The 24,972-nt window shown below is 40.6% G+C and overlaps 3 protein-coding genes across 5 annotated transcripts; 1 reads left to right on the forward strand and 2 right to left on the reverse strand.

The window, feature by feature from the left end:
* Positions 1–347: 347 nt before the first annotated feature.
* si:ch211-212k18.5 (sal-like protein 3) lies at positions 348–9,732 on the reverse strand. Its single transcript, XM_053629208.1, has 3 exons — positions 8,829–9,732; positions 1,829–5,127; positions 348–1,628 (listed from the first exon to the last, which is right to left on the reverse strand). The coding sequence occupies exons 1-3, from the start codon at positions 8,902–8,904 to the stop codon at positions 1,386–1,388; spliced, it is 3,618 nt and encodes a 1,205-aa protein (XP_053485183.1). The 5' UTR covers positions 8,905–9,732; the 3' UTR covers positions 348–1,385.
* A 228-nt stretch (positions 9,733–9,960) lies between these two features.
* LOC128610118 (E3 ubiquitin-protein ligase CCNB1IP1) lies at positions 9,961–17,039 on the forward strand. Of its 2 annotated transcripts, none has more exons than XM_053629211.1 (5): positions 9,961–10,801; positions 11,062–11,360; positions 13,152–13,298; positions 13,425–13,590; positions 16,341–17,039. In XM_053629211.1, the coding sequence occupies exons 1-5, from the start codon at positions 10,795–10,797 to the stop codon at positions 16,505–16,507; spliced, it is 786 nt and encodes a 261-aa protein (XP_053485186.1). In that variant the 5' UTR covers positions 9,961–10,794; the 3' UTR covers positions 16,508–17,039. The 2 variants fall into 2 exon arrangements, with proteins under 2 accessions (XP_053485186.1, XP_053485187.1); XM_053629212.1 differs by having other exon boundaries at positions 10,201–10,339.
* A 4-nt stretch (positions 17,040–17,043) lies between these two features.
* Positions 17,044–24,784, reverse strand: ttc5 (tetratricopeptide repeat domain 5). 2 transcript variants are annotated; one of them, XM_053629209.1, is made up of 10 exons: positions 24,699–24,784; positions 23,343–23,475; positions 22,666–22,877; positions 22,334–22,487; positions 21,530–21,621; positions 21,373–21,429; positions 20,881–21,027; positions 20,507–20,721; positions 20,212–20,356; positions 17,044–17,452 (listed from the first exon to the last, which is right to left on the reverse strand). In XM_053629209.1, exons 1-10 carry the CDS (start codon positions 24,762–24,764, stop codon positions 17,333–17,335), a joined length of 1,341 nt encoding a protein of 446 aa, XP_053485184.1. In that variant the 5' UTR covers positions 24,765–24,784; the 3' UTR covers positions 17,044–17,332. The 2 variants fall into 2 exon arrangements, with proteins under 2 accessions (XP_053485184.1, XP_053485185.1); XM_053629210.1 differs by having other exon boundaries at positions 24,675–24,753.
* Between the last annotated feature and the right edge of the window lie 188 nt (positions 24,785–24,972).

The raw sequence follows: 24,972 nt of genomic DNA on the forward strand, positions 1-24,972 counted from the left end.
TATCAACATGCACACCACAGATCTGGTGAACTAAGCCCTATGAAAGGAAATAGACTCTGAAAGGGCACCAAAAAAGTACACAAAAGATCTCTGGGGCAGATACACAGAGTATTGAGGTTGGGAAAACACAAACACACAGACTAAAAGAATGGACAGGAGAATGGCTGTTATGGCAGTCATTCTGTCTATTTGGTAATTTGACCAAAATTGGGCTGAATTAAAATTCAGGACTTTTAACACAGAACCCTTTCTCTTCTTAACATGTGTACAATATTTGGCATGTATGCTACAAGGTTTACACACACCTACACACACACACATAAAAGCACATCACACAAGTATTTATCTGAATGACATTCATTCGGCTTTTATTCCTAACCTTCAAGACAATGAAGTAAAAAAAAGGCAACACACAACGTAAAATAGCGAGTGAGCAAAATAGAGTTCAGTGCAATCCACTGACAAAGGGCAGCATTTTTCTTGAGTAACTCAAAAGAGAAAATAAATGACCATTTGGGCAAACCAACTAAATGCCTATAAATGAAATCAGAGTCATGATCAGGTCAGGTCAGGTCATCTCTCCGCCTAGAGAGTTTAGGTATACCTTAACAATCATCATTCTCATCATTGCTCAGGTCAATCATGCTTACTGAAGCTGCTCCAGTGTGTAAAACTTAGTCCTAACTTTCATCACCTGGACAATATTGGACAATGCTACAGTAAAATACGGACTAGGGCTAGAGTAATGAATCCAATGAAAATAATTGCATACAAAGACATACTGAGAGCGTACTATATGCATGTTATAAGACCTGGTTCACAAAATTTTACAGTGTAATGTCACTGCAATAAATCCTCATAATAAAGACTTTAAAACATGTTGAAATCAGTGCTGCTACAGATAATAACATCCAGTACATACAGAAGCATTATGGTTACAGTGAAGGGAGAGAAAAAAAAAAACATTAAAGAAAAGAAATTAAAGTTTGGGATTCCATTTTTGTCCACCTCTATAGAGCTGACCAGTGTTGATGATATATGATATGCAAACCCTTTTTGTCTTCAAATAATCTTACTTATGTTGGAATTATATCTATTGTAAAAGGTCAGAAATCAACGTATTGTACAATTTGTACTATAAAATACCAACATTTTTTTTCAACCATTGATCCTGATTCTCAGAATGCTGATATCTGATATCAAGGACTTGCTTTGTGTACATCAATATTTCCTTATCTTCAGAAAAAGGCACTAATATTACCATGTTAACAGAATCGCTATTATTCTACAATATCACAGATTTAAGAGCTACATCTAACAAGAATAGTAAAAATGTTTGATCAAAAACTGGCAAACATTATGTCTCTGCATTCTTTTACATTCTTTTAGGCCCTGTCCTCAGGTTCCTGTCCTCCATCTGCTGACCCAGCAGTAGCCAGTGAATCCTCTGTTGACAATTCTTCTGGAGTCTTTTCCATCCCATTTTCTATCCTGTCTTCTTGCAGGTTTCCACTGGAAGCATTAGGACTAGCCTCCATAGTGTCTTTATAATTTCCCTCTGAGGACTGTGGAACAACTGATGCATTCAGCTCATTGGTCACTCCTCCGCTATGGGTTTTCATGTGTCCCTGAAAACACACACACACACACACACACACACACAGTTAATTTCTCAATGTCTGTGTAATAACAACCTCTTACGTTTTGTTATTCAGTTCCAATACCTGCCCTAAATGAATAACAAGTTATAGTTTTTATATGGAAAGTGTTACAAATCAAGCTTCAACACATTGCAATGGCAGATACAGACATGTTGCTGAACCCTTACCTTTAGTCCACTGCGGCTAGCATACTCTTTGCCACAGTGCATACATCTGTAGGGCTTCTCAGAACGTGCAGGCTGTGGTGGAATCGCTGGAATATCTGGTTGGGTCACTTCAACTTCTCCTTCATCTTTAACCCAATTTCCATGATTTATCTCTGTAGGTTTGATAACCCCTTCCTTCCTCTTGGAACCTTGAGCATCCCTAGGTATTGTGTTCTCACTCTCCTCCTCTGGTGCTCCATTAGTATCTAATGAGGGCAATGATTCACCTCCTTCACTTAGCTCAAAATCCATGCCCTTTCCATTAACAGGCATGGCCTTCTGTGTACCTCTGAGCTCTGGCTTAGGTTGATGGGATGGGCTGGAGGGTGGTGTGAGTGCTGGTGAAAGATCAAGAGCAGCAGACTGAGGGTTGGATTTTGGCTCACTGACCACCAGATGAGAAGGTCCTGTGAAATCTCTGCTGTTGGGCAAAGAATCCTGGGAACTGGTTCTGGTACAGAGGGAGAGAGGAATGTTCTCCTCATCCTCCTTACTTACTACAGGACAAGTTTGAGACTTGTTATGAAGAGCTTTGAGAGCACTGAGACTATAATCACTAACACAGCTTGGGATAGCGTCATTGTTAAGATCTTCTTCTAAAGCACAGGAGTTAGCAGATGTGCTATCACTGGTAAATGGGCTTGTGGGGTCTTGCTTCTCCAATACTTGATCAGTAATCAGATTTACTTGACTAATAGGTGTGTCAGAGGCATCTTTATCAGAATCTTCTGCTTGTTTTGCATCAGGTGATGTGCTAGGTCTTGAAACAGTGCTTGAGTGAAGTGTGCTAGCAATAGGAGAAATACTCATACTCATATTAAGAGGAAGAGATTGGATGGTCTTTGGCAGTATAACACTGCCCATTTGGTCAGCTTGGTCCTCTGTTCCCAGATCTCCATTGCCCTCTGGTGGCAATTGCCCCCCTAGATGCATCCGAATGTGATGCTGAAGTACCACAGCATTAGTGAATTTACGCTGGCAGAGTGGGCAGGAATTCTGTGTGCGTGTATTTGGTGGACGTGCTCTATGGGTGGCCAGATGAGCCCTTAGACTTCCTTTAGTGGAGAAGGAGCGACCACAAAGCTTGCAGGGAAAAGGACGCTCACCAAGGTGAGTGGCCTGATGAAGACGAAGTGCCCTAGGGCAACTAAGTACACGCAGACAAACTCCACATTGGTTAGGCACCAGAGATGGTAGGGAGGGAATTGTTCCACAGATGCTCTGGGTGCTCAGATCACTGTTGGAATTAGGATTTAGACCCAAGGCTGTCATCATTTCCCTCCTGTACTCTGAGATAGTATTAGTGGTTGTGGTGGTGGAGACATCATTGGCTTGAGTACTGCCATTAGTCTGGTCTTCATTGAAGGGTTTTGATGGAGGCTGCTTCTCCAGCTTCTGTGCTAGTCTCTGGAGCTTGCAGGTGTCAGAAGTAGCAGTTGAAGAAGATGGAGAGGAGGAGGAGGGAGATGAGGATTGGGGTTTGGGGTAAGGGGAAAAGGGAAAAGTGAGCTGGGGGTGAGGGGAGGGAAGGTGAGGAGGCCGCAAGAGGGCCAGGTGATGGGGAGAGGGACCCGAGGGAAACAGGATCTTGGGGAGGTGGGCCAGCTGGGAGTATGGAGAAGTGGGATGTATGGTGGAGTGTGGAGGGGTATTTTCATCAAATCTCTGTTGCTTAGCACCTTTAAACTGGTTTGTTATAGCAGAGGAAGATGAAGAGGGGGTGGTAGATGCAGAAGAAGACTGTATACTAGCTGAAACAGATGCCACTGTTGAAGCAGATGCACGATTGAGCTGTAGCAGGGAATGGGCAGTGGACAAGAGAGCCAAATCTACACTGGGAGGGAGTGGCAGAGAGGAAGAAGACAGGCGAGAAGATGAACCAGATAAAAAACCAAGGGCTAAGCCATCTGGTACACTCACACCACCTTTAACTGCAAAAGGCTCTTCATCTTCTGCACGGCGCTTCCTTCGCCTCTGTACTGCCACAAGCCCAGATCCTGACTGGTTCTGCTCTGACAGAGCAGGTGGGAGTAGGGAAAGTGATAGCTCTGGGTTCTGCTCACGGTGGCGCAAAAAGTGGGCTTTAAGATTCCCACGTGTAGTGAAGCGACTGAGACAGACAGGACACTGGTATGGCCTTTCACCTGTATGGGATCTCAGATGAATCTGTAAGGAGGAGTCACTGCTCAGAACTTTACCACAAAACCGACAGACATGCTGCTGGCGCCCTGTTGAGGTGCTCAGTGACCCAGCTGAAGTTCCCACAGCAGAGCTGAGTGACAGCTGCTCCTGGGTGCTAGAAGTGAGCAGAGAAGGAGTTTGGTAACTAACAGCACTGGTCTGGCTCAATGATGTGTTGGAGGACTTTTCATGGAGGTAACGGGGAATACCCAATGACAAAGAAAGAGGTAGCACAGGAGCTCCTGAGGACACCAGAGATGAGGCAGAAGAAGATGGTGTGGATGATGAAGAGGAATATGAATCTTTGTGCCCATTAGTATTACAGATGTTGAGGTTTGAAACAGATTCCGGGACTAGTGTTGCAATAGATGAGGGTATGGAGGAGGCTGTAGCTTGGGAAGGACCTGAAGTGGTTAGAGAAGGTGAGAGAGATTCAGAGGTTCTTTGAGGGGTTTCCAAAGATGCTGTATCCTGGCTGGTGATTACTCCACCCAAACGTAGCACTTGTCTGCAGATTTCCTCAGTCATCTGCATTTGGTGTATCTGCCTCTGTTGCAACACCCTAAGTTCTTCTAAAAGCACAGCCAGGGTAGGTGGCACCTGAACCTCCTCTGGTAGACTGGAAGAGGTTTGCTGTGTGGAATTTGGGCTCCTTGGATGTGGAATAGCATTGAGGGATGATGAGGATGCAGAGGATGAACCGGTGGTTGTGGCTGAGATACCCATCTGAGGAGAGGATATAGTAGAATGAGGCTGATGTACAGGAATGTGGGAAGCCTTCTGCTGGACAGGAGGAGGGGAGTGAGTCTGGGAAGACAGAGAAGGGTGTGGAAAATCTGGGGAGAGAGAAGAATGGGTATTGGGAAGAGATGTGGTGTAGGGGACAATATGGCTGGGCCAGTGTGGAGGGGAGGAACTTTCATTAGGAAGGGAAGGGGCATGCAGGCCACCAGGTGATGGCCTTGGGGCAAGGGGAGGTTGACAGTCTTGGAGGGAAGAGGGGGATGGAGATGATGAGGAAGATGAGGTAGGTTCTGAAGCAAGAGAGTTGGATGGTGACTTCACAGCCAACTGATTATCTGTAAAACAATAACATAGACGTATGGCAATTAAACAGTGTACATTTCTCATCACAACCATCATTTACTGCAGAGTCAGATTGTCCTGGAACAGGGGTATGGAACCTTTTATTTCCACCAAAGTGTCTTTTTTTCATTTTTAGTAAATAAATTTTTTTCAAAAGAACCATTGCAAAAACTACTATTTTACTATTATAAAAAAACACACTTTTTCAATAACATTTCAATAACAGTAAGTTTATGTAGGCTCATAGACAACAAAAAAACATACAAGAAACAATAGGTAATGTTGCAATATGGAAAATATATATATATATATATATATATATATATATATATATATATATATGGAGTTTCTGTGAGTGTGTCTGTAGACTCATTCAGCGCAAGAAAAAACAAATCTGCCAAAGTTATAGCCATGCTCCTTTCCCCTCTCTATCTCACGTGCCATCATGACAGTGTGGTCATGCACTGTTCTGGCTGACAGGGGCACTTCTTTTTATTTTCTGAATGATTTTCTCCCTGTTTGGGAAATCCGCAGACCGTTCAGTTGTCATACTCAACATGCATGACTTTACATATCCTCCGTCAGTAAAAAGTTCTCCTTGTCTTACAATCTCCAATGAGCCAGCTAAGGCTTCCAGTTGCACCTGTCCACGCTTGCAGCTGCTGCTGTCTGGCATGCAGTTTACGTTGGAGCTCCGTGCACACCTTCCTTTGGTTTTCACCGTGTACTTTAAATCTGCCTGGTGGGTTTCGAAATGTCTCTTAACATTGGTTTATTTTTTTTAATGAGGCAATACGTTCTGTGCAAATCAGACACAGCAAAGCACCTGAGCTTTCAGTAAAAGCATATGTTTCAGTCCAGTCACTACAGACACAAATTCTTTCTTTTCACCATCTCCCCAAATTAGCTAGGCGGCTGCTTGAATCAGAGCACGAGAGGTTACTATAGAAACGTTAGTGGTTTGCTGTTGATTGGTGTCGTGACATGTGCGCACAGCACTACATACGTATGTGCACTGATCGGAACAACTTGAAATATATTATTGTAAACTGACTTTTCATTAACTTCAGCATAGTGTACAACAAAGGAATTGTAACTGACGTTGCATTTTCTGCAGGAAACATGTCTCCAGTAATGTGTTTTTAACGACGATATGAATGCTGAGACACCTGGTGAGCCACTTGATTTTTGTCAAAGAGCCGCATGTGGCTCGTGAGCCATAGGTTCCCGACCAATATGTGAGCCATAGGTTCCCGACCAATATTCTAGAATATAAATATTAAGCACATTTTGTAAACACAAGTTAGATAGATCTGAGAAAATCTAGTTTTAAACACTAAGATAAGGCAAACTTTTACAAACTTTCATACTAGAGAATTTCACCTACAATTTGTGATTTACATCTATATTCATTTGTCTTCATTTTGGTAACTGTGATACATTGCTACAGATGAATCCTGTAGGTGTTTGGTGAAGTGCATTTTAAAGGTTTTTATGTATCACCTTTCTTATGGTGAAATATATTTATGTATATCACTAGAATTAAAAAAAAAAAAAAAAAAAACTTTTTTATGCTCACAAGTATCCCCACTTACAGATTGGAGAAACAATCTCTGATGAACAACAACCTTTTTTTTTTTCCTCCTGCCACAGGCCACTGACCACCTTGCTGCTATGGCAACACATTGTAGAGGACAATGGGTATCACCACAACAACCCATAACCCTTTTAACCTAGCACTCTTTCCATCAGTTCTGTCTTTCATCTCTTCATTCATCCTTCCCCTGACACAAGGTCACAGGTCAGACTATACTATGGGTTTTGGGCACTGTCTTCATGCCCTGATTGGCCAGTTAATCTGACCTCTAGAGCCCAGAGGTCAAATTCTTTCAGAATCTTCAGCAGAGAGAAAGAAAATAAAGACGGGGGTTGGGAATTGGAAAGCTGAATGACAGACTACCCTACTCTCCAGTGCACTTTGAATAACTGTACGCAATGTTATGTCATCACACCTGTAAAATCTCAATGAATAAAATCATCTTAACATTAACGAATTCAAACCATGTCGGCCAAGTCAAGAAAGTGCACTGAATCGGCAAAGCACACCTTTAGTAGTTCTGTATGTCTGAGAAATTCTTTACCCATCTGCATCCTACCCAATGGAACCCCCAACTGAGTAAGGGTGTGTGGTGAATAGAAACAGGGGAGGTGGGGGGTTTACTGACTGAGTAGAGAGTAGGGGAGCTCAAGGGAACAGAATAAGAGAGAGGAAAAAGAGAATAGAAAGAGAAGAGATTAATCTTTACCCAAAAAACCCATTCTTCCCCTCCCCATAGCCTGCACCTTATTCACAGTGAATAGTGAAGTTTTCTAAATGAATAAAAGACCCCCAGCAGTCAAGCAGAGAATACTGGAAGTCTCTTGGAAAATTGGTCCTATTAAAAAGATAACACAGTTATGGCCCCTGAATGATGCACGTCAAAGTAATGACTATAGATATAAAATAGTCAAAACCAACCTTCTGGCATTTTTATTTATTCTTTACAAGTACCAATAAAAAATATCTTCCAGTCTTCTTTCAAAAACAAATCTTAAGCTAATACTTAGCCACAGGATGATCAGGTACCATATACACTGCAGAAATCTGAGCAGAATCTCTTGAACAATGACCCCACTCACTACATACAACAGAATCCCACATTACAACCATTACAGTGCTGTTGCTACCCAGAGAGCCTGTATGGCCAAATATAGTTGAGCTTATACTTGAGATCAGTCATGAGACATTGTGATACAATATCTTGTCCAATAAATATCCATAACCACATCTTGAATATGGGCCAAAATGGAACTAATGTACTAATGTTAATTAACCATGGTGCCTGTGTAGTACTGAGCAAAAGAGGAGCAACTATGAGTTCTGGTCTGTATCATGCCTCCGTTATGATGTCTAATATCAAAGGTGTGCTCTGGCAGCAGACTTTAAACAAGTTCATGTTGGCCACACTAAGGTAAAGTGCACACTCTCTGTGAACACCTGAAGCGCCAGTTTAATTTCTCTACACAGCAGTACAAGCTTATCACATCAAATGGATTAATTTAAGCACGTATTAAATAAATACTATTTTCCCAGCAAACACTTAACGCTGGCGTTTGCTTCTTCTTTGTTTATTTATTTTGCTGTTGTTGTGGTTTTTTTTTTTGTTGCTGTACTTTTTTGGGGGCGGGGCGGGGGGGGGGTATTTCATAGCGTTCTGGGAGCTTTTCCCGAAACATTACAGGTACTTCAAAACGAGTTTTGATGGTTAAACAACAACTGATCAGGTTGTTCTCCAAAGTGAGCTTGTAGGTTCTAGGTTTCTGCAGGTTTTTCCAGGAACAGTCATAACATTCACTTAGGAATAGTTTTTGAACTTCGTCAAAGGTTGATTTTAGGGGTCTCATTATTGTATACGGACTAACGTTGCGGATGTAGACCGCAGAATTAGATATAACGTATTACATAGATATAGAGAACAGTCAGGCGACCGATCAAAACGCTCAATGCGTGTCAATAACTGCTTTGTATCAGAGATAGGATGTGTGTAAAGCTAACTCTGCAAAGCTAACAATGATCCCGTTGATTTATATTCCTTGCACCTCTTTAGTTCAAACTGCATGCCCGGCTGTAAGAAGCCAATAATAAATCTCTCACCTTGCGGTGCCAGGCGCGTGCCCCCCGGATCCGCGTTAACGAGCTGCTGCGGTCGTTTCTGCTTTCGGCGCGACATTATTCACGGCCTGAGCTCGACGAGTGACGGGGTCATCAGCCGGAGTCAACGGGTCTCCTCGAGGTCTCGCGTTGTCGTGAATTAGTCAATGAAAGCGACGGTAACGGTCGAGAAAGCGACTATTCAAAAAAAACAAAAAAAACTTCAGCACCGCACACGACGAATTCGCGCGACATCAACGTAAAGTCGCACATGCAGCAGACTTGATTCGGAAAACAAATAAAGTTAACACGCGCGCGCGGACCGCGCAGCAGAAACCGTGACGTCCGCTGCGGCGCGATCTGGCGAGTGCGCGTGGTGTTATTTCCTCAACAAGTCCCCTCTTTCTCAAACTTGCACGCTGTGCATGTACCCCTACACACACACACACACACACACGCACGCACACACACACACAGTCTCTCCTTGTTCTTTACTGACATTTGCATTTCAATAGCATGGAACACCGTCTCTTTTTCTCTCCTGATCCCTCGCATCGCATTTCTCACACCATCAAAGCAATTAAAGGCAAGTCTCTTTACTGTCAGAAAGCAAAATTATACTAATATAATTAATCCCACTCTGTAATTCCGAACAAAAACAAAGTGTAAAAGGCGATGAGTGTAAGCAGCCCTTGAAGCCCCAGCAACATTAAAAAAAACAACAACCACAACCAAACAAATGAATGATGTCCCACATGATGAACTGATAGAGAGAGTAACTCAAATAATTCTAATAACTTCAGCGGGGGGGTTATGTATGCAAAGGGAGACACAGTGATGGATTGTTGATCATAATAAGGATATAAATATCCAATTACTAGAAAGCAAATGTGCAAGATTAAGGAGTTACATACTTCATACTTGTAATCAGTTCACTCATGTGCCTGTATAACTGAGTGAAGTTCTAGGAGAACCGGCCTCCCGTCACATCCTCAGTGTGTCCGCATATGTGGAGCTCTATTTAAAAGCCAGTGAATGGAAGGGAATTTCCAACAAAGGCGACCTGGACACAGTTGAGTGAGCATCTTTCTTTCTGCACCCCGGGATCCATTGCTGCCTTGCACAATGCCTCCCTTTCACCCCGCCTGTATTCCCATACACCACGTGGAGGAGTGATGAAGGGAAAAGCCATTTTTAATTAGATGCAGCACACACATATCCATCCTAACTAATTTGTACATAGACCCCCTGAAGCAGCTCTGTGAGTTTACCTATCTCTTTAGCCTGTTTATTTAGGGTGTGTGTGTGTGTGTGTGTGAACTCTAGGCCTGCACGATGCTTAAGATGTTGTAGGAGGTGACGCTGAAATACAAAAATTTCAAGACGTTTGAAAGGCCACGTAATCTCCGACCGCCCAGAGAGCGCGCGAGCTCATTTACAACACAGCCGGGGTCCTTATCACGCACGCATATTAAAGACGTACTACATCAATGCTGCCTTCACTTGCTCATCAGGTTGTAATTACAATACGAAATCTTTGCGTTCATGTACACTGCTAATGTTGTCCGTTTGAGTGTCCTGGTTTATTTATTTATTTTTGTGTCTTTCTAACATTTCCCTGCAATGCAGAAATGTACAAGCAAAAGCTTACAGGTGTAAGTGTATTTGTAGTCGTGTCTTTGGTTTTTAATCAGTGACAACTACACGTTGTGTTAATACAAACAAATTAATAAATTATTGCCATCGACCACTAACCTTCAGTTCCTTCGCAGTGACCAAAAAGGTTATGAAGAACCAGACACTTATGATCACAATGATTTCCCAAGCTCACACGGGAATAGATGATTTTGTGCGACGTTGATCGGAAACTAGCATTTACTGCAATTCAGGTCGCATGTGAATGTAGCATAATGAAGTATATACTTCACGAAAGCGCCAAATATTTGATATCCATTTAACGGTTTTGGAAATGTCAGGTAATGGTGTCTTACTGAATAGGGCTTATGTGCCTTAAATGTATTAAACGAGTCAGTTACACACGATATAGCGGTATTAGTTGAGTTAGGTTTAATTATCTGGTTATATATTGTCTTATATTACTAGCAGCGACTAGCAAAACTCTTCTATTTTAGCTAGCTAGCCTCAAAATAACCCTTTGGCGCAGACTAGCTTGGGTGCTAATCTCAGTTCAACTCGCAGTTCTTCTGTCTGTCTCTTTTGTTTCCTCCTGGTTTAGCCATGTCCATGAATGAGTACAGCCTGATCTGTAATTTCCCCAAGTGTCGAGGCAGGTTGAGCGGCTTCGCCTGGGTGACGGCCTGCTCTCATGTCTTCTGTGATCGGCACGGCTCCGGTGAGTTCAGCCGCACTCCGGCCATCTGCCCTGCCTGCTCCTCTGCCCTGTCAGGAAAACTGGACATCGTGCGCACTGAGCTGGCGCCTTCAGAGCAGTACAAGGCCATGGTTTTGGTAGGATTGCGACCTGAGACCATTCTGGATATCAGCCATCGAGCACTGGCCTTTTGGACATACCAGGTTCGCTTTGAATTCAAGATCACCTACTTACATCCGAGTACACACAAAATAAAATAACAAATGTGTGGGAAAACCATACATTCATTTCTTACTGATTTCTAGAAAGCCTGGAAAAAAATGTACAGTTTAAATGTACTCAGAGCTGGAGAGAAGAAAACCCAGAACGTTCATTCATTCATGTTCAGTACCTGCTTAGAGCTGTGCTGGATCCAGAGTTTCTCCCAGGAACACACCACATGAAGTGGGAACAGGGGTGAACTTAGCGGTTAGCACGTTTGCCTCACAACGACAAGGCTGGGGGTTTGATTTCCGCTGCTGCCCTGTGTGTGTGTGTGTGGAGTTTGCAGTGCTGTGGGGGTTTCCTCCGGGTACTCCGGTTTCCTTCCCCAGTCCAAACACATGCATGCTAGGCTAATTGGCATGTCCAAAGTGTCCGTAGTGGGTGTGTGAATGTGTATGTGTATGCTTGTGCCCTGCAGTCCAGGATGTACCCTGCCTTGTGCCCCGTGCCTCCTGGGATAGGCTCCAGGTTCCCCTTTTTGTCTGAGAGAAGAGGTACAACTGTCATTTATCTATAAAAAACAAAACATTCAGACTAACTGTGTATTTTGCTTTTCTTGCTATATGGAGCCAAGGTCCGATTATAATACAGTAACAGGGCACAACACAGCTTTTAATGAACTTCAGAGTAGTTTCGACCCCACGCTTCATTTTGCATTTTACTCCTGAAGCAGCTTATAACAGTAACAACAACAAAAAAGTTCACAAAGTTATATAGCACTACTTTTAAAATCTGTTTTCAAAATCAAAGACGTTTGTACTGAAAACTACCAGGTCAAATACCAGTTGCTCCGTCGGCCCTGAATGGGAATACAAGCTGGATCGGACTCCAGTCTATCACAGCACACCAAGCATACCTACATTCACACCTAATGGCAATTTTAGATGCAATTCACGTACATACCAGCATGTTTTGGGAGGTGGGAGGAAAACAGAGAACCTGGAGGGAACCCACATAGACTCATGGAGAACATACTCCATGTTATAATATACTCAATATACTCTATATACTCCAAACTCCATACAGACCGTAGCCCGAGCTAAAGAATGAACCCAGAAACATGTTTTGCAAAAAGCATTCTGTTGTAAAAGTAAAACACAAGAGACATAAAGTTTCTTAATGTGTTGTCTTTGGACATTATCTTAATTTCTGCACTAACACTGTTTCCATAACACACACATATACATATAAAATATCTCATGTTTTCTCTTTTCACAATACAGTTAATGATAATACAATTATCACTAAACTGAAATATATAAAGTCTGGAAAGTTTAAAAAATGATGATCTGGAAAATGATGTGAAATTTTATTTTCACAATGAAATGATAAAGCCTAGGAATTTAGTAACAGCTCTGTAATGTGTAGTAGCTCTGTCAGATATCACATAGGACCGTCTTCAGTTCAGTTTCCGTGACTGAGAGAGTTATGGCACATCTTTGACTTCCTACTCTAGAGTCTTTTCAAGCAATTTTACTTTTGATTTTGTCTTGTTTTGTACAGTATGTTGTGTTGTTTGAAGAATACGCTGGTGTTATAGTGTCATTTTTGTAGATAAATTGCAAATAGTCGTAGGTCTTCCTTTTTCCACAGGGTAACATTGGAGTAGTAATACCTTTGTACCCAACTGTTTAATGCTTCGTTGTTCACAGTATTTATTTGAAACGAGTGTAAGTGCAGCCGTGTGAGCCAGCGCTTACTTGACAATCTTCTGGATTAATGTGCTTCAGGTAAACCAAGAAAGGTTGCTTACGGAGTACAGTTTGTCTCGAGCAGAAGTGCAAGTTGGCCGAATGGAGAAGTTGATGGCACAGCAAAACCAATCCAAAGAGCATGAGCTGAATGCAATGCGAGAGGAGATTGCATCACTCAATAAGGTTGTTGCTATTTCATCGAGTACTTTTAATCCTAGTAGATTTTTGTGTGTGCTGGTTACCATGAATCAGGATCGATCGCTTTGCTGAACTAAGTGTTTAGGCTAAATTTTCTCTTCCTGTGTCCAGAGGCTGGAGGAATATAAGCGAAAATATAGTGAAGTTTCAGAGCTTCTGGTGAAGAGAAACAGACAGTATCAGAAGCTTCAGGGGCTGTTTGAGACTGTGACACTACGCACCATGGAGGCTTCTGACAAAGACGGACTGAACCAGGCTGCCCATGTTTTCCCATCTGGTGAGTGGTAAGATTTGCTGGAGTGACCGGCAAATAGAGGCAAATATATATACAGTACTGTGCAAAGGTCTTAGGCACATGCAAAGAAATGCTGTACAGCAAAGACGCCTTCAAAAATAATGAAATTAACTGTTTTTCATTAAAAAAACACTATAAAGAGCAGTAAACAGTAATAAATGAAACAAAGGCAATATTTGGTGTGACGACCATTTGCTTAAAAACAAAGTAGTCTCGGGTAGAATTAGTGCAGGTTTATAATGAAATGAGCTGTAAGTTTTATTGAGCATCTTGCAGAACCAGCTACGGTTCTTCTGGAGACTTTGACTGTCACACTTGCTTCTTATTTTTGCAGCAAAACCCAGCAGCCGTCATTGTTTTTTGTCTGAAAAGTGTCTCTTACCACTTAATATGCTGTGCTGGTTTCCTTTACTGACATACAAACATTTTTCTGTTACATTTCATTTTGTGCTAGAAAACTGATGTTTGGGAATCTAACATGTTTTTCTGATGACTCGATAATGTAGAAGTCATAAAATGAAAATCTATAACAAAGTTTGTACAAAAAAAAAATAGGGTGCCCAAGACTTTTGCACATTATTGTATATACAGTGCCCTCCACTAATATTGGCACCCTTGTTAAGTATGATCATAGAACGATGTGAAAAATTGTCTTTATTGAGAGCAGATTATTTTTGTGAATTTTATTAACAAAAAGATCAAAAGTTTAAACAATAAAGACAATTTTTCACAGCCTTCTTTGCTCATATTGACCAAGGGTGCATATATATATATATACACACATACACGATTTTAATGCACGCTGCAGAGGCTTTGCTTCGAGTGATTTTTTACCTCCATGTTATGCATTAAACTAATGTAACACACACACATACATACACAGACTCATACAGAACTTTATTAGGTGTACACCTGTACACCTACTCATTCATTCAGTTATCTAATCAGCCAATTGTGCTGCAGTAGTGCAATGCATAAAATCAGCAGATAAAGGCCAGCAATTTCGGATAGTGTTCACATCAATCATCGGAATGGGGAAAATAATACATCACCAGTGATTTTGACTGTGGCATGGTTGTTGATGCCAGACAGTTTGTTTGAGTATTTCTATAACTGCTGATCTCCTGGGATTTTCACACACAACAGAAAAAAACATCCAGTAAGCGGCAGTTCTGCGGTTGGAAACTCCTTGTTGATGAGAGAGGTCAATGGAGAACGGCCAGATTGTTTCAAACTGACAGAAAGGCTACAGTAACTCAGATAAACACTCAATTGTGATGAACAGAAAAGCATCTCAGAATGCACAACACGTCGAACCTTGAGGCGGATGAGCTACAACAGCAGGAGATCATGTCAGGTTCCTCTTCTATAAGCCAAGAACAGAAATCTGAAGCTGCAGTGGGCACAGACTCACCAAAACTGGACAGTTGACGACTGGAAAAACATAGCCTAGACTGATGAATCTTGATTATTTCTGAGGCACACAGATGGTAGGGTCAGAATTTGGCACCAACAGCATGAATCCATGGTCCCAGTCTGCCTTGTCAACAGTCCATGCTGGTAGAGGTGGTGTAATGGTGTGGGGAATGTTTTCTTGGTACATTTTGGCCCATTAATACCAATCAGTTGCTAAAATGCCACAGTCTATTTGAGTATTGTTGCTAACCATGTTCATCCCTTCATGATCATATTTTACCATCTTCTAATGACTGCTTCCAGCATGTTAATGCACCATGTCACAAAGCAAACATCTCAAACTGGTTTTGTGATCATGACAATGAGTTCAGTGTTCTTCAGTGGTCTTCCCAGTCACCAGATCTGAATCCAGTAGAAGATCTTTGGGATGTGGTAGAGCAGGAGATTCACAGCATGAAAGTGCACCTGAAAAATCTGCAGGAATTGTGTGATGCGATCATGTCAACATGGACCAGAATCTCACAGGAATGTTTCCAACATCTTGTGGAGTCTATGCAACAAAGAACTGAAGTGGTTTTAAGAACAATGGGAGGCCGTATCCAGTATTAGTATAGTGTTCCTAATAAAGTGCTCAGTTAGTGTATGTATATATACCCTCACTTTAATGCCTTTATTACAATGCTTATTACAATGTTCATTCATTAATTAACCTTCATTAATCACTTCGTGAGGGTTGCAGTATATTCTATCCCAGGAACACTGGGCATGAGGCAGGAATACAGTCTAAATAGGATGCCAGTCTATTGCAGGACACCATGCACACACACATTTACACACTCATTGACATCTACGGCCAATTTTCAGTAGCCAGCCCACCTACTGGCATACCCTTAGGACATAGGGCAGACATGCGAAACTCTGCACAGACAGTAACCCGAGCTCAGAACTGAACCAGGGAGCTGTGCGTTGGCACAAATATTTGATTACTGATTAATTATATGATTTTTTAAAAAAGTTTAAGGTGTTTCAGTCTCAGTGCTGCCACATTTCACTACTCTGAATATGTTGAGAAACACAGAAGCATTCTTAAATACTTGCTCATAAATGGCTAAAACATTTTTATACATTGCTCCCATTCTTAGCCATAAGTTTAGGGTTAAGTATCCTATTCATATCCAATATTTTATTCTGAGTATCTTTATACATACTTTCCCAGCATTGTTAGTAGACTGGACCAGTTTATTCTTTACAAGTAAAATAGATCAGACCATTTATGTGGTTGTTAAAGATTAACGTTGGTCTCTTGTTCCCCTCAGGAGTAATTAGACAGCGCTCTGCCCACACCACTCCTCCTTTCTTAGCTGTGGGTCCAGAAAGTGACAAGCTCTTCCCTTCTTTCCTAGAACCAGAGAGCTTCAAGAGCTTTTTCCAATTTAGCTCTCCACCAAGAGAGAAAGGGCATTCCTTTCTAAAGAAAAACTAACGGTTTGGTATGCATCTGTATTTTCTCCATTACACTGTTATATTCTTGGCATACATGTTGATGTACAATTTGCAACTGTTAAATTACTTAATTCCCTGCAGTGTTCACCGCAAAGATGTTTATAGATAATAAAGTAGTTTGGACTGGTGTCAACAAAATATGCTGCTAATTTATGATCTTATGACAAGTTGGTTTTTTACATTTTTTTATTATTTCATGTTAACTCAAGCAGGAGTGTACTTTATTTTCAAGACGATTCTTCTCTCTCTCCCCTGCTGTCTTTTATTTCTCTCTGTTGCTACAGTGTGTGTGGGCTATGTGCAGCATAATACAGTTGAGACTGCAAGTAGCCTAGTTTAGCACTTGCAGCAATTTTGTCCATGTTCTTAATAAGCGAGGGCAGAAACTTTAGGCGGTGGAAAGTAATAGTTATTATAGATGGTGGCAATTGTCAGTTTGTCACACAGCTAGTTAGAAAATATTAAGGTTCAATTCAGAGGTCTAATGTAATCTCTGCCCACTCTTCTCCACGTGTTTGAGGAATGTTGTGTGTGTTAGATTTTAAGTATATTTGGCAAAATCAAAGCACATCTTATAAATCACACATGACAGATTCTTAAGTATTTTAGGAGCACCAATGGGAAAGTTTTATTGTCTCAGATCTGGATCAGGCATCTGAAACTTTTTCACAAAAACACCCACCAACATCAGTGGAAAAAACTATATAAATATGTACAAATAAATTCGACTAAACAAAATGTTACAGACTATGTACAACTAAAAATGAAAAAGGTCAACTCCATTGTCTGCTCTCTTTGAAATTGCTCATTCACTGTGTGGTTTGTAACTGACTGAAGTCGCTATTTGGCTTTGCATCGCTTGTCTCTTTCCGTTTACAATAAGCAGGAGAGGAGAGTCGACACGTATACTGCGGAAATCATAAGACTGCAAGGAGAAGAGTTAGAGACATAAGTGACAGGTCTTGTATATAAAAACACTTAACATACAGTGCCCTCCACTAATATTGGCACCCTTGGTAAATATGAGCAAAGAAGGCTGTGAAAAATTGTCTTTATTGTTTAACCTTTTGATATTTTGTTAAAAAAAAATTCACAAACATACTCTGCTCTCATGGATATCAAACTGCAGAACAAAACAGGTTTATCCAAAAAATCATCCTTGTTAAATATTGGTGTGCAACAATTATTGGCACTCTTTTAGTCAATACATTGTGCTACCTCCCTTTGCCAAGATAACAGCTCTGAGTCTTCCCCTACAATGCCTGATGAGGTTGGAGAATACATGGCAAGGGATCTGACACCATTCCTCCATACAGAATCTCTCCAGATCATTCAAATTTTGAGGTCCACACTGGTGGACTCTCCTCTTCAGTTCACCCCACAGGTTTTCTATGGGTTTCTAGTCAGGAGACTGGAATGGCCATGGCAAGACCTTGATTTTGTGATCAGTAAACCATTGTTGTGTTGATTTTGATGTATGTTTTGGATCATTGTCCTGCTAGAAGATCCAACCACGGCCCATGTTAAATTTTCTGGCAGAGGCAGTCAGGTTTTCATTTAATATCTGTTGATATTTGATAGAGTCCATGATACCATGTATCCTAACAGTTTGTCCAGGTCTTCTGGCAGAAAAACAGCCCCAAAACATTAAAGAGCCACCACCATATTTAACCGTAGGCATGAGGTACTTTTCCATATGGCTACCTCTCTCTGTGCACCAGAACCACCTCTGGTGTTTATTGCCAAAAATCTATTTTGGTTTCATCTGAAAATAGAACCCGATCCCATTTGAAGGCAAGCTGAAGATGCCTGAGTTTGTTTTTGGATGAGAGTAGAGGCTTTTTTTCTTGAAATCTTTACAACCAACTTGTGCTGATGTAGGTGAATTCAGATTGTAGTTTTGGAGACTTTCTGATCCCAAGACATAACTAACTTCAGCAATTCTCCAGCTGTGATCCTTGGAGATTTTTTGGCCACTCGAACCATCCTCTTCACAGTGCGCTGAGACAATATAGACACACATTCCAAGTTGATTCGTAACATTTCCAGTTGACTGGAACTTCTTAATTATTGCCCTGATGGTGGAAATGGGCATTTTCAATGCTTGTGCTATTTTCTTATAGCCACTTCCCATTTTGTGAAGCTCAACAACCTTTTGCTGCACACCACAGCTATATTCCTTGTTCTTACCCATTGTTATGAATGACTAAGGGAATTTGGCCTGTGTGTTACCTCATATTTATAACCCTGTGAAACAGTAAGTCATGGCTGAACAATTTTCTGTTCCTAGTCACCCAGGTGTACTAAAAAAAATTAAAATATCAAATGAGAATATACTTCAAATATATTTTTCTCATATGAATTCGTAGGGGTGCCAATAATTGTGCCACACCTGTGTTGTGTTTGCACTTGTTTGATATGCCTGAGAGCAGAGTATTTTTGTGAATTTTTGAACAGGGTTAAGCAATTAAACCTTCTTTGCTCATATTTAGCAAGGGTGCCAATATTAGTGACAGGCACTGTATGCTGTACTTCAGTGATGCACAGAAGTGAAAAATTTGTGGCTGAATCCAAATTTCATCAAACACTGGGTTAAATATCAAAACGCGAATCTCAAGTACTTTTTACATTTATTTGCAATAAGCTTTTATACCACTGCAGAAATGAGGGCAATTTAATTTTAACTTTGAAACTGAATTGACAAATATAAACAGATTTATTAGGAAATATTTTGCATGAGCATATTTTGCAATGTGGTATTCATGAAAATCCAGTTTGTTAAAAAAAAAAATTCGATTTTTTTATTTAATTATGTATAAATCCTTATGATAGCTCACTAATGTGAAATTAACTGATCGGCTTCACAATCATATAATGATATAATGTACATATAATTGGCCTGAAATTGTTATATTTTATCTACTAATTACGTTCTCAATGTTAAATAGCTCATTTATTACACACATACATTTAATGAAAATGTGAAATTCATTAATTTTCAGTAACCTCTTTTTCTTAATCAGTGTTGTGGTGAACACTAGGCATGAGGCACTGGGCATCACACACTCATTCACACCTAGGGCGATTTATTGTAGTCAATCCACCTACAAGCATGTTTTTGGAGAACCCGGAGGAAACGTACAGACGTGGGGAGAACATACAAAACTCCATACAGCCAGTAACCCGAGCTAAGGATCCACCATGGATCTGTGAGTTACTAACACTACCCATTGTGCCACCATTTAGTGAAATAAATCCATACATTAAGATGATTAAGGCTAGCCATTCAATTAGGACAAATGTAATGTCATATAAGTGGAGGCAGATTTAGCCTGTGTCTGCGGGAGCCGACACTGCAATAGCCGAGCTGCATTCCGCACTTATGATGGCTCTTTCACCATCTAAGTGTCATCTTTTGTCCTTTTAAACTCTGTGAGTTTTGCCTTTTATAATGTTTTTCTGGGCATCACTAGACAAATCATTTCTGAAATGAACACATTTGGTATTGGTACTGGTGAAAGATGCATTTTACTATGCCAAATGCAGATTTGCATCTAGATGGTTGTTCTGTTGTACTTTATGGATTTTTTTTTAAACAGTTTTTTTGCTTATAATATATGGTGGCTGTACACTCTATAACACAATATCAGTAGGTGTCAAGTAGTGAATGATGAGTGCATGTACCTTATCATTGTGTGTTATGCTGTGTCGTTTCACTTCTGGTTCAGGAATGACGACTGTATCTCCGATTAACACACCCCAGCCATCAGCTATGTTATAAACCATGACCACACAACATGTCTCCTCGCTGTCCACCATCCCAAACGTACTGTGAGGACAAAAAGATCACTAATACACAATATCACAACACTGAAGGTTGCAGGTAACATGCAAGGACTGTAAAATGAATCAAAATATTTTCTTAAGTACACCTTGAGGGGAAAAAAGTCAAGCGTAAATTGTTTACTAATTCACTCACAAAGCCATGCGGCCCTCCGTAGCCAGACTGAAGACGACTTTTCCCATGGCTGCAACACCGGTATTATGACCGTGTGTAAGAGCAGCGAAACTACGGAGCTCCAGACATCCAGTGCGGCCTGTCGGGGAGCGATACTGAGGCGAGGCACACGGACCCAAAGCAGACATGCTCAGGGAGGAGAGCATGTTACGCAGGCGACGTGCTTTTACTTTCCCCTGGTAACATTTTAAAGGGTCAAGCTTATCCACCACTTGCAAATTCATATATACAAATTCAGTAGTCTTCATTTATGGCATTCTGCTGCTAACTACTATAAAATCACTGACAAAAACAATGCTTTCTATATCATGATACAACATCTTCACAGCACTCACCTTATTCTCCATTAGACCAGTTATTTGGTCTAGGTATTTCAGCAAAAGCCTCTCTCTTTCTGTAGCTTCCTCCCAACCTGGGTCAAGAGCTGCAGCACGACTGTATCCAGCCAAAGCTGAACTGAACATTTCCTCGTACTGGAACAGCTAATGTGGCAAAGTAGGACATAAAAGCTGACGTTAGCAAAGTCTGCACAATGCTAACAGATTTAAAATTCAAGAAAGAAATTACAATGAATCAATTTCACACTGGCATATGTATATGAGCTGCTATAATACAGTCTATAAGCTGAAAAATTAGGAAAGCCAAAATTAGAGGGGAAAAAATGTTTACAGCATGTTTACCGAATAATTCGAGGCAAATCAACCTAAACAGTGTCACTAAAACCTTGCTCTGTTATGCAGCACAAAGCTATAATTTGTAGGTTGGACTTGATCTGAATAAATGAATGCTCAGTTTGAAAAAAGCACAACAAAAAAAGAGAGAATTACCGTGGCACGATTGAAGTGCAGATCAGCATTTAAGGCAGATGCTTTGTCAATTTTCTCCTGAAACAAATAAACAATACATACAATTAGCAAGATAATCAGTCGAACTATACAGAACACAATGGCCTCTGAATAATCTATCCAGTCTGTGTCTACTCACAGCTTGCGAATAGGCACTAAGAGCTTGCTGAGACATCTGAGGATTTTGTCCACTGCTGAAGAACAAGGAGATGTATGCATTCCCTAAGATGTCTGCTCAGGAAAGGATTGATTTCAATTTTACTGAATAAATTTGCCATCTTATATAATTTATTATTCATTCAAACCTTTCACACAGCATTATCAGATACCGTAGTAATAATGTCATTGTAAAGCTAAAGGCAATCATGTTACACACACACACACACACACACACACACACACACAGTGCAAAAGTCTTAGGCACATGTAAAGAAATGCTGTAACCAAAGATGCGTTTATAAATTAAGAAATTAAACTTTTTCTAGAAAAAAAATCTATAAAGAGCAATAAACAGTGATAAACTAAGCAAAGTCGATACTTGGCATGACAACACTGGTTTTTTATTATTATTTATTTATATACATTTAAATGCATCAGTAGTCTCAGATACATTTTGTGCAGCTTTATTAGGAAATTGGCTGCTACATTTTTCTAAGCAACTTGAAGAATCTGGCAAAGTTCTTCTAGAGACTTTGATTATCACACTTGCATCTGTTTTTGTAGGTAAAACCCAACAGGCTTCTTTATGTGTATTATGTAATGTGTTACTTTCTTTACTGACATACAAACATTTTTGTCAAATGTCCTCCACATTTTTGTTATATATGATAGATAGACAGACAAACAGACAGATAGTGTGTGTGTGTGTGCATAAAAGATCAAAATTTTATAGTTAAGGTAGCCATCTATAATTCATTAGCCCATGAAATTGTAACAAACTTACACCAGGATGTTCCATCGGTGACATCCACCTGCACAGCCTGCCTAGACAGATCCACACTCTCCATAATACGCTTGCCTTGCTCCTGTGCGCCCCCTTCTGGAGGCAACTGCCTCAGCACCATAGAGAGGTTTCGCAAAGACACTTTATTTTTGCTCTGAAGAAGGGATAGAGTGCACACAGTACAAAAACACTAAAGTCACAGACAGACACTCGTATTTGACAGTGGAATTAAAAATCATTATTAGTTAAGAGAATCTAGTTTTATCTCACAGATTTGCCTACAATTTTTCAAAACCACTTTGCTTCATGCATGTTTTCTCTCTCACACGTACTTGCTGTAGCGCCCCAGTAAAACAGGTCTTTGCAGCAATCAGGTCACCTTTCTTCCAGTACTGCTCCCCTAGTGTATTCCACGCCTCCACCAGGCCTGGTTCCAGTTTTACTGCCTTTGAGAGGTTCTCTTCTGCTACCTGACTGAACTGTGGACCTACGTTCAGACATCGGCCCCGCAGGAGCAAAAACTGAGCGCTGTTTTTGTAGAGCTCTGCAAAACAAAGGATGAGGACATATATGTGCATTTAAATTATGATCTGTGTATTGCATGAAATATGCAAACATAAAATTGCATAATGAAGTATATTAGGCCACATTCTCATGTAAATCTTAAACCATACCTGCTTTTTATGCAAGCTTACCCCTATCTATTGACACTATTAAACAGATTTTAAATCTCATCGTACTTTATTGGCCTATAAGACTACGTAATGTGCTGTGTATAAATACTCTGATAATTTTGATCGTTAACCACGCATTTTGTAAGCACAATTTCTGCTGCTTGTCCTGTCTTGTAGTATTTGCATAATCAAAAATCAACTGGATGAAATAACAGAGAGGATGATACAGCACCCCAATTAGAGAACCACATGTCTGGGAAAACAATAAACAAAAAAGTCAACATATATAATGTGATTGCACAAAATAGTTATCTGTGGGTATAAATTACACTCACCTTCCTTCTCCTCCAGCTTCTTCAATGTCTTATTCATCTCTTCGGCAACATCATTCTGTTTTCTACTGGCATCTTCCACGCTGTGCGTCTCAAAATAGTGATCCCTAAAGTGATAGAGTCCATCTACGAGTTCCTGAAAAACATCACAAAAGTATCATTTGCAGAATTTAGTGTCTTAAATTCAGTTTATATTGTTCTAACTCTATATACTACAATATAATGTTCCAACTCCAGATAGATACACAATATAGCTAAAAGTTTTTGGACACCTGACCATCACCACCTGTATGTGAGCCTTCCCCAAACTGTTGCCACAAAAGCTGGAAGCACACAATTGTATAGGACGTCTTTCGTCTGGATGGAGCTCAAATCTTCTCTAATTCCAGACTGCTGGGACTACGGCTGCTCCTAAGGCCATACAGACTTCATATAAATCCATAATGAACTTTTTCACACTATCTGTTGTTACCCAGATGAGGATGGGTTCCCTTCTGAGTCGGGTTCCTCTCAAGGTTTCTTCCTCTTAAAACATCTTAGGGAGTTTTTCCTTGCCACCGTCGCCACTCAGTGGCTTGCTCAGTTGGGATAAATTCGCACCTTTAATATCTGTATACCATGTTGATATTTCTGTAAAGCTGCTTTGAGACAATGTCTATTGTAAAAAGCGCTATACAAATAAAATAAAATTGAAATTAAAATTGAATTGAAAAAAATTTGTATGCTGCAGCATTAAGATGTCCTTTTATTGGTACGAAGGGGTGCAAAGACGTTCCTGTACACAAAGTGACGTCCATAAAGACATGGTTTACCAAGGGTGGTGTGGAAGAACTCGATTGTCCTTTGGGATGAACTGAAATGCCCACTGCACTCCTCGCCTGACCTCACTAATGCTCTTGTGGCTGAATGTACTCAAATCCCCACAGTCTCACTGCAAAATGAAATGGAAAGCCTTCCCAGAAGAGTGGAGGTTTTTAAAGGGGGACTAAATCTGGAATGGGATGCTTAACAAGCACTTATGGGTGTGATGACCAGGTGTCCACATACTTTTGGCCATACAGTGTAGGTGTTCCAGAAACAACATTGTTCAGTACATAGTACACACAAACTAAACATATCAAATTATAGATTTATATAATATAATATAATAAGGAGTGACATGAGCACATCAGTGTCTACATCCCTGTAGCAGCTTGTGTTGCTAGTAAGCCATGTATTCGTTGTTATAGTTACAGACGAGAGGCTAAACAGCAACTGCACAACTACCTCAACTAGCAAATTAGCTATCAGTCTAGATTTCCTCATCTTAAATATGAGCGACAACAAGCTACTTACAGCGTATGTATGCGGAATTCATACCTTTAATACTTGCAAATCGTCTTTGTCAGATGTTTTATGCTCACCATCATTATCAACTTCAGCCATCTTTACACAGGAAAAGAAGCCTAAACACCAGACTGCGACTCCGCCTGCTGGTCAGGAGGATAACAACATGCACCAGGATGTTTTGTTAACGTACAGACAACTTTTATTGTCATTTCTCTGTTTTAATAGACCACGCCGTTTTATAATGTCGTGCTTTCACTTGGGAGATTTGCTCTTAAATTTGATCTTAAAATTAAAATAGCACTTA

This window comes from Ictalurus furcatus, chromosome 7 (genome assembly GCF_023375685.1).
Source record: "Ictalurus furcatus strain D&B chromosome 7, Billie_1.0, whole genome shotgun sequence".
In the NCBI taxonomy this organism is placed as follows: Eukaryota; Metazoa; Chordata; class Actinopteri; order Siluriformes; family Ictaluridae; genus Ictalurus; species Ictalurus furcatus.

Excerpts from the sequence above, each read along its gene's own strand:
- si:ch211-212k18.5 (XM_053629208.1), bottom strand. The coding sequence starts at position 8,904 with ATGTCGCGCCGAAAGCAGAAACGACCGCAGCAGCTCGTTAACGCGGAT. Across the intron at positions 5,128-8,828 it reads CACGCGCCTGGCACCGCAAG|ATAATCAGTTGGCTGTGAAG; the intron begins GTGAGAGATTTA and ends ATTGTTTTACAG. Across the intron at positions 1,629-1,828 it reads CTAGCCGCAGTGGACTAAAG|GGACACATGAAAACCCATAG; the intron begins GTAAGGGTTCAG and ends GTGTGTTTTCAG.
- LOC128610118 (XM_053629211.1), top strand. Across the intron at positions 13,299-13,424 it reads AGATTGCATCACTCAATAAG|AGGCTGGAGGAATATAAGCG; the intron begins GTTGTTGCTATT and ends TCCTGTGTCCAG. Across the intron at positions 13,591-16,340 it reads TGCCCATGTTTTCCCATCTG|GAGTAATTAGACAGCGCTCT; the intron begins GTGAGTGGTAAG and ends TGTTCCCCTCAG.
- ttc5 (XM_053629209.1), bottom strand. The coding sequence starts at position 24,764 with ATGGCTGAAGTTGATAATGATGGTGAGCATAAAACATCTGACAAAGAC. Across the intron at positions 21,028-21,372 it reads TGCACTTCAATCGTGCCACG|CTGTTCCAGTACGAGGAAAT; the intron begins GTAATTCTCTCT and ends TTGCCACATTAG. Across the intron at positions 20,357-20,506 it reads ACGGAGGGCCGCATGGCTTT|TACGTTTGGGATGGTGGACA; the intron begins GTGAGTGAATTA and ends TTGTCCTCACAG.